This window comes from Ochotona princeps, chromosome 12 (assembly GCF_030435755.1).
Source record: "Ochotona princeps isolate mOchPri1 chromosome 12, mOchPri1.hap1, whole genome shotgun sequence".
In the NCBI taxonomy this organism is placed as follows: domain Eukaryota; kingdom Metazoa; phylum Chordata; class Mammalia; order Lagomorpha; family Ochotonidae; genus Ochotona; species Ochotona princeps.
Window position 1 is genome coordinate 41,896,061 of NC_080843.1, and position 8,338 is coordinate 41,904,398.

General features: G+C 44.2%; 1 protein-coding gene across 1 annotated transcript; it reads left to right on the forward strand.

Annotated features, from left to right (window-relative positions):
• The first annotated feature begins 7,298 nt into the window (after window positions 1–7,298).
• Window positions 7,299–7,745, forward strand: LOC101529650 (macrophage migration inhibitory factor-like). Its single transcript, XM_036493442.2, is given in 3 exon segments — window positions 7,299–7,474; window positions 7,477–7,500; window positions 7,503–7,745. Coding segments are annotated over 3 exon segments (336 nt in total). The 5' UTR covers window positions 7,299–7,338; the 3' UTR covers window positions 7,679–7,745.
• Window positions 7,746–8,338: the final 593 nt, after the last annotated feature.

Below are 8,338 nucleotides of genomic sequence, written 5' to 3' on the forward strand. Positions count from 1 at the left end.
AAAAACCTTGCCTTGCAAGCGATGGAATCCCATATAGACACCAGTTCATGCCTCAGCTGCTGCACTTCCCATTCAGCTTCCTGCTTATAGCCTGGGAGAGCAATAGAGGAGGGCCCAAAGCCTTGGGGAATTGCATCCACATGGGAGACCCAAAAGAACTTCCTGGCCCCTGGCTTCAAATTGGCTCAGCTCTGGACATTGCAGCCAATTAGGGAATGAGCCAGCAGACAGAAGATCTTTCTCTCTGTAAATCTGCCTTTCTAATAAAAACAAAATCTTTTTTTAAAAGTATATTTCTATAAAGATTAAACAAAGCAATTCTTTTTAAAATAAATGTAAAAAGAAAAGAAAAAGGAAAAAGTTGCAGCCAGTTTCCAATCCCCCTTGTTTTCTACCTCAGCTGGGCTCTCTTGGGTCTGCTCCATGAATGCACAATCTTCTAATAAGCCAAGGGTACACCAAGAACTTATCTTAGCCCTTTTGTAGCACTGTGTCATGTCTGAACTGCCCCTCAATATCCCATTAAATTTCTGGCTGGTGCTTGGCTCGCCCCAACCAAGCACACAGTGGTGGTCCAGTAATGTCACAAGCTTTTTTTTTTTCCAATTTAGTTTCCTGTTTTAACCAGTAAAGCTACATGGGAATGTAAATACACACACACAATCTCTCTCTCTCCCCCCGCTCCCCAAGTCTATCAGGAAAGCTATTCACCTTAAGAGCCAGTCCCAACCTTTTAAAACCTACTTTTCAGGCCAAGAGGGCATGGGGGAACAGAGGAGGCAGCTTCCGGCAAGGAGGCCACGGTCTCCTGCTATTCTTCCCTGAAGCTCTCGTTTTTCAAGGATAAAAATCAGTTGCCTGCCGCTGGTCAGTTTATAGTGCTTGGAAACGATTTTCTTGACTTTTTCTTCTTCCAGTTTTCTGCTTGTCACACAAAGACAAAGCACTGGCCTGTCAGGTGGCCCTTGCCAAGAACCCTGCCCACTGTCTTCTCCAGAGACCACGAGCGACCCTTGATGCCAGAAAAGCACATGGTGGGGATTTTTTCCTGTCCTCACTCTGCCAGGTTGTCCCGTTCTGGTGGCCCAGACCAGCTCCAGAACCATTCTAAAGCGGCAGAGGCCCATGGCCTTCCAAACATCTCCTAGGAACTCACCCCTTTACATGCTTCCTAGTCCTTCCCCACCAGACAGAGTGTACAATTTAAATCTGTTTCTATCTATGCATATTAGCTAGTATTAGAAACATACAGGTCTGGCTGGGGGAGCGTCAGCTCTATCACTCTTCCACTGCAGTTAATGAACCATAACTGCCCCTGAATGCTTTGGCTTTCAGACTGCTGGGACAAACATTCCAAAGTGGATATCAGTTTACAGTTGCATTATGTAAAAGAACAAGAAAGAGCTTTGTTTGCTTTTTTGTTGTTCAAATCTCCAATCTCATTCCTTGAAGCTGACAGGCTAGACCTGGACCGTTTTTGACAAAGAGCCAGCCTGGTTTGCCTGCTGCACATTTTTTTTTTTATTGCATATCCCTCCATTATGATCTTCTTTTTGGAAATCTCAGAAAGTGAAGGAAAACTAACAGCCCCTCATGTCAACGTATGTGAAAATTACCCAGTGAGATGGTAAGGTTATTGCAAGCTATTTATTAGTCTAAATTCCCTCCAGTCATTGTGTATAGTATGAATGAATAATTAAGGTACAATAACTTTCATGTCCATCTTCATCATAAAGCATTGGCAGGTTTACAGTAACTGGCACTCTTATACCTTGATGTTGGATACCCAGTCTGTACTGTGTCCTGCTGAAAGGCAGGGCAGGTCAATGAAATTTGTTTATATTAGAAACAACTACTCATTCTCAGACAGACGGAGTATTGCTGCTCCAGAGAAACTGAATCTCTACCAAAACAGCATCCCTTCCCTTTTTAGCTTAGGAAAGATTAATTATTAGAGATAGTATGTACTCCTTCTCAACCCCATCACCACCTCTGCCACATGCAGAGAATATTGGCCAGCTGTTAGGTACAGTGTCCTGGTAGAATAAAGCAGATGCCAGTCTAAGCGCACAAAAAGGCAACTTCTACTAAGAGGTCTGGTATTAGCCTGCTGGTAATTTTTAGGTCTTTCACTTGGCTTTTTTTGGTCTCCATTTATAAAACAATACCATTAAGTGACGTCAGAGACCCTGCCAGGTCAGCCATTGTTTGGCTCCATAAACTGGCATTCTAGGCTCCTTGCATCTTCCTTCTTATGAGGTCCAGCATGACCACGTATCTTTGGTTTGGCAGAGAATTCTATTTCCCAGCCAAGTGTTAGCAGTCCTCTAAGGATAGCAGAAATGAAATGTGAATCAATGTACAAGGGACTGACAGCATCAGGGTTCAGGTGGGGAAGAACACTCCATTTCACACCTGTCTGAGTAGCTACCATTTACTCAGTACTTTTGCGTAGGAAATCACCTGATACCGCATCAACAGCCTATGAGGCATCTTATTATTTATCCCCCCTTTACAGCAAAGGAACCCCAAATCCTTCTGTGGATGGTATCTGTACTATCTTCACAGCCTCTAGTTCATCTTCCCCTTACAGAGAAACAAAGGATGTACTTGTTCCTGGACTATAATTCATAAACATATAAGCCATCACCATGTGAGGCCCTGTCATGAAACACAGCAAGATTCAGGAAGAAATAAAAGGTTCATTTAACTATTACCATTAAATATTTCCTTTTCTGAAGCAAATGTCAAATGTCTATGTAATTATTCTTAACTCTCACTTAGCAGCAGGAGAAAATTCAGTAATTCAAAGTTTCCCATTCCTTTTAGTTAATCTTAAGAGGAGAACACATAAAACAGCAGGGAAGATTTAAACTGGACAAAGTTCTTGGCAGCTGAAAGCCTTCAATGATGAAAGAAACCGTGACTTCTGCCACTGGCTCAGTCAGCCCCATCTCTAATCTCTTTGATAACTTTCTCAGCCAGAACCCAATCCAAAGAAAATGGTGTTCACCCTACATGCACCAAATTAGAACAAAAACAAGCAAATGATTATGCACAGAATTGGTTATATTGTGAAGCCATCCTCTTTATATAATTCTTGAACATATAATATATGTGTGGTGATAGACTTGGAAAGCAGTAGGCCAAACCAAGCAACAATAATTCTTAGCAATCCCACTCCTAAATATCTGTGCCTAGAAAACATCAACAAAAACCAAAAGAGGCATACTTGAAAATGTGAATTTCAACATTGTTTATGATAGCAAAACACAAGAAACAACATAAATACAAACACATACAGTTTTTTGCAATATTCATTGAATGCCTATTACCAGGCATTCAATGATGCCAGGCAATTTTCAAGGCCCCAAGATGAATATAATTCTCCTTGAAGAGTACACTGAATATTGAGGCCTCTATTGTTTTGTTTTGATATTTTTGTCTTTATTTTCAACAGCTAGCATGAACTCCTTTCCCTTACATGTGATAGGACTAGAAGGTTCAGACTCACACATATCAAGGCTCCTGGTTATGAACCACATATCCACAGGAGCCTATGATTTGCTGGCCATAGGATGCAGTTGTATGCAATATGGAATGCAGTAGAGAAACACTACCTCCAGTAGCAATAGTGGGCACATGGACAAACAGATCCATGTGTCTGCAGGCAGCAATGAAACCCTTATGCCAGTCAGCCATTTGGGGGTGACTAACCATGACAACATTTTCTTACAATTTTCTGGCCCCTGCACTGAGCAGTAAGTCTGTGACACTCATTTTTTTTAAAAAGAATTATTTATTTTTATTGGAAACCTGATTTACAGAGAGGAGGAGAGATACAGAGAAAGATCTACTATCTGCTGGTTCACTCCCCTATGTCCACAATAGGCAGAGCTAAGCCAATCTGAAACCAGGAACCAGGAGCCTCTTCTGGATATCCCACATGGGTGCAGTGTCTCAAGGCTTTGAGCCATCCTCCATTGCTTTCCCAAGCCATAGCAGGGAACTGGATGTGAAACAGAGCATCTGGGATACAAACTAGCACCCATTTGGAATCCCAACACTTGTGAGAGGAGAATTAGCCTGTTGAGCCATCATACCAAGCCCTCCAACACTCTTTAAGCAAACAGTGAATGTGAAACTCAGAGATTTTCCCCATCCACTGATTTTTCCCAAGTCTTCACCCTTTTCAGTAGATTGTAAACAACTAATTCCTTGTAGAAAATTCCCTTTGATTAAAATACCTATAATGACATCGATTTTCCTTGATCCTTACTGCTTAGAGAGGAAAAATGACAGGAGAAATATAATGTAAACTACCCTGTTAGCCACTGGGATCATTTAAATTTCCCTAGTAGCCATATTTAAAAAAGTAAAAAGAAACAGACAAAATTGATGTTAATAGTAGATTTAATTAACCTTATATATTCAAAATACTGCCATTTTAATGGGCAGTTAATGTAAAATAACTAGGTAATTGGGGGTTGAGACTGCAGTGGGTATAGCATGTCTCAATTCAGAGAAGTATCTACAGGCAACTGGCAACTCTTATTTTTTTTTAACATTAATCTATAAAGTAAACTATGGCTGAATGCAATAGAGGATTACTGTGCTGCCATTTAAATGAACTTTGGCCTGGCCTTATTTCTGCTCTTGTATTTGGTTCACTTCTTCATGTGGTCCATAGGAATGTATTGAATGAGAGCTGGCTCTTTCTAGATGATCCTAATTGAATCAAAGGCATCTACATGTAGGTAGCCCTTTGGACGAATAAAATTGGAATTTCCGTTAACATCCTCCGAACTATGTGATGGGAAATTACATCAGGCATGATGAGGCAAGTCCAGGATGGCTGGAAGAGACTGTGCCTTGTGCCTCGTGGCCTCAGTCGTGGGACATGAAGAGGGCAGTTTCCAAGAAATCTAACCCTCTGTGGAGACATGGGCCTATGCTCCCCCATCATGGCCACTGGGAATGAATGGTGTAACAAAACAAGAGTCAGCCAGACTTATTGGGCAAGGTGTCAAAGCTAGACAGAGATCCAGAACAAAAACTTTATTCCTAGACACGACATGAGAAGCAGAAATCTTATGCTGATGACCATATCTTGCCAAGAAGGGATCTGAATCAGACCAAAACAAACAAACTAACAAAACCCAGTTGTAAGATAAATCACACAAAGAAGAGCAGCTGCCAAGACCAGGTCAAGCCAAGGTGAAGACAAGAAGACTGTGGGCTACAGCAGCAGATATGAGAACAGCTGATGACCCAGTAACCAGAAACAGCTAAGAAAGCGCACTGAGGGAAGGAGCAGCTGAGTACTTCTGCCCCATGGCTTGGACACACAGGGGCTGCCCATGCTTGTCTCTACTGGCTGTCTTCTCTATCATTTCCTGCTATATTCTGGCATGCATTGATGATGACCAATAGCCTGTTCATGAGTCCATACCACATGCTCCATACCAACTCAAGACCTTTACACACACAATCCTGAGCCCTAGTTCTCAGAAACAGCTCAGGCACGAAGCCCGTCCCAGAAGCTGTGTGCTCAGCGCATGTGGCATGTTTGTTCTACATTCCTGGGCTCACGGCTCTGCTGTGCTGCCTCAGTAGAAGTTTGCTGACTTTCCTGGAACTGCAAAGGGGAAGCTGTGAGAACGCAGGGGCAAGCTGCCAAAGCCCAATTCTGGCAAATTAACACTGTATGGAGGACAATGGGAAACAACAGAAATGCCACCGTCAAGACGGGCAGTGGCACCCTCACCAGCTCCTGAGGTGACCCCTCAATCTCACAGTGACACACCCACAGAGACCTGCGCTGGGTGTGGAGGCGTAGATGGCTGCCTTAACTCTGAGAAAAGAATCCTTCCCAGGTAGAAGGAGCCGTTGCCATGGCTACCAAATATTCTTGGCGCAATCCTAGGGCAATGGCTTGCATCCAAATCAGAGAGGCCTGGTTTTCAGGGTTGAGGGGCGTGGAATGAAATAATATTAAAAAGAACCAGAGTTGTTCTCAGCTGCCACAGCCTTCCACAAAGGTACAGTGTCTCCACAGCTCATAATCTAAACACAAGAACCGCAGACGCGCCGGGGCTGGCGCACAGCGCCTGCAGGAGATGAAGCACCCTTTCATACCTGACAGCACTCCAGATGGGACCTAGCACATCTTCACCAAAGAGACTGCCAGAATCAATACAACCCACCCCGCAGGCAGGACCTTGGTTCCAACAGTGGGCCTCTAGCAGCAGCCTGCATGGAGGCACTCACAAGGCTGCCTTTTTGCAGGCCAGTCAACCCTCATTTTATTCACCAAGCTGAGGCCTGGTGGCTTGGGGTGCTGCCTACTCAGCTGCCCACAGCTCTGCCTGCAGCTCAACATGTTCCTGAAAGCCCCGGTTTAAACAGAAGCTGCCTGTAATTCTTCCCTACTGGAGACTTGCCCATAATTCAGACCAGGCGTGAGCAGTCCTTATGCGCCACACAGTCTTCACAGTGGCGCCTGTTCTGCTGTCCCCTCCAGCATGCCAAGCAGACAGTGATCCATGTACCATCGACATATCTGGAAGAGCGACACACAGTCCCCAGGGCCAGGGAACTGATGGCAGGTGCTTACCTGCCCCCTCAGGTACACATACTGTGGCCACATGCTATTCCAGAAGACAGCCACCTTGCAGGAATTGTGCAAGCCTGATCCTGCTTTTCTATCTTTTGCTTCTGCAATAAAGTGCCAACAAAATCATTCAATGCCTGAAATGGCAGGGGAAAAGAAATCTACCCAAATCCTGATATCTTCTGAACCTCAAAAGGGGTCAAAAATAGTGGAGCCAACTAATTAGAACTTGTTGACAAAAGATCCCATAATCCTTTATTTTTCCATTTGCAGAAATTATTGAAGCACTAAACAGAATTGTAAACAGGAGAAAGAAAACATTTCCCAAGTCACTTTGGAAGCAATGGGTTACAGTGCAGATATGGCTAAGTCCAAGAAACACACCAAATATAGCCAGTCCCCAAAATGGCACAGAAATGACATCAAGAAATCCTGATTTTTTTTCTTTTTTTTTTACATTTTTATTATTATTATTATCATTTTATGATAGGCTCCTGGGGACATAGACTCCTGGTATTTCCCTTATCCCAGCCCCAAGTCCTCCACCATTCCTAGTTCCTCTTATATCATTACTAAAGTATAGTTCTTCATACACAGTCATATGTTCATCATTGCGGTCATGGACAATGGTAGAGAGTCCAGCATCCTATTGTCAAGATATTAAACAGCCCGCAGCATGTAATGCTCTCAGTTCGTCTCTGCAGCCCCACCGTGCAAGAGCCAACATGCCGACGTTCGTCGTGAACACCAACGCGCCCCGCGCCTCCGTGCCAGACGGGCTCCTGTCCGAGCTCACCCAGCAGCTGGCGCAGGCCACGGGCAAGCCGGTGCAATACATCGAAGTGCACGTGGTCCCGGACCAGCATTCGGAGGCTCCAGTGAGCCCTGCGCCTCTGCAGTCTGCACAGCATAGGCAAAATAGGCGGTGCACAGAACCACACCTACAGCAAGCTGCTTTGCGGCCTACTGGCCGAGCGCCTGTGGGTCAGCCCAGACAGGATCTACATCAACTACTATGACATGAGTGCGGCCAACATGGGCTGGAACGGCTCTACCTTCGCCTGAGGGCCACTCTAGCTTTGCCGCTGCCCTGCACCTTTCATCAGCAGTGTTCCCTGCCCACTTCTCCCGCCCCCTCGCCGCTCCCAAATCGCAGAAATAAACGATTCAAAGACCAAAAGAAAAAAGAAAAGATATAGTAAACAGTTTCATTGTAACTCCATGTTTGGAAGTAGAAATGAATACTACATTGTATCCTCACATCTGGATATGTTAGTCTCCATTTCACAGCTACTGTACATCCCCTTAAATGAAAAGCCATAATACAAAATCAACAATAGAAAGAAAAATAGAAATTAACAGTGCCATGAAGTTGAATAACATGTTACTAGATATGACAGTCTCCATTACACAGCTACTATACATCCCCTTAAATGAAACCCTGATTTTAAAGATGCAAATATCTTAAGTGAGTGGACCCCAAGTTCCTGACGACCATGCATTTTGCCAAGAAGCACAACAGTAGGTGCCTGAAGAACACACAGGCCACCAATGTCAAGGCTATGACAGCACCTGCTGAAGCTATCAAGGCTCTTTTCAGCCTAAGGAAGTAAAGCCCATGATTCCAAAGGGTATCAATTGCAAGTTTGATCGACTTGACTACATTAGCCCATCCAAGCTTGGGAACATTGCTTGGGCTCCCATTGACAAAGGTCTTAAACGGTC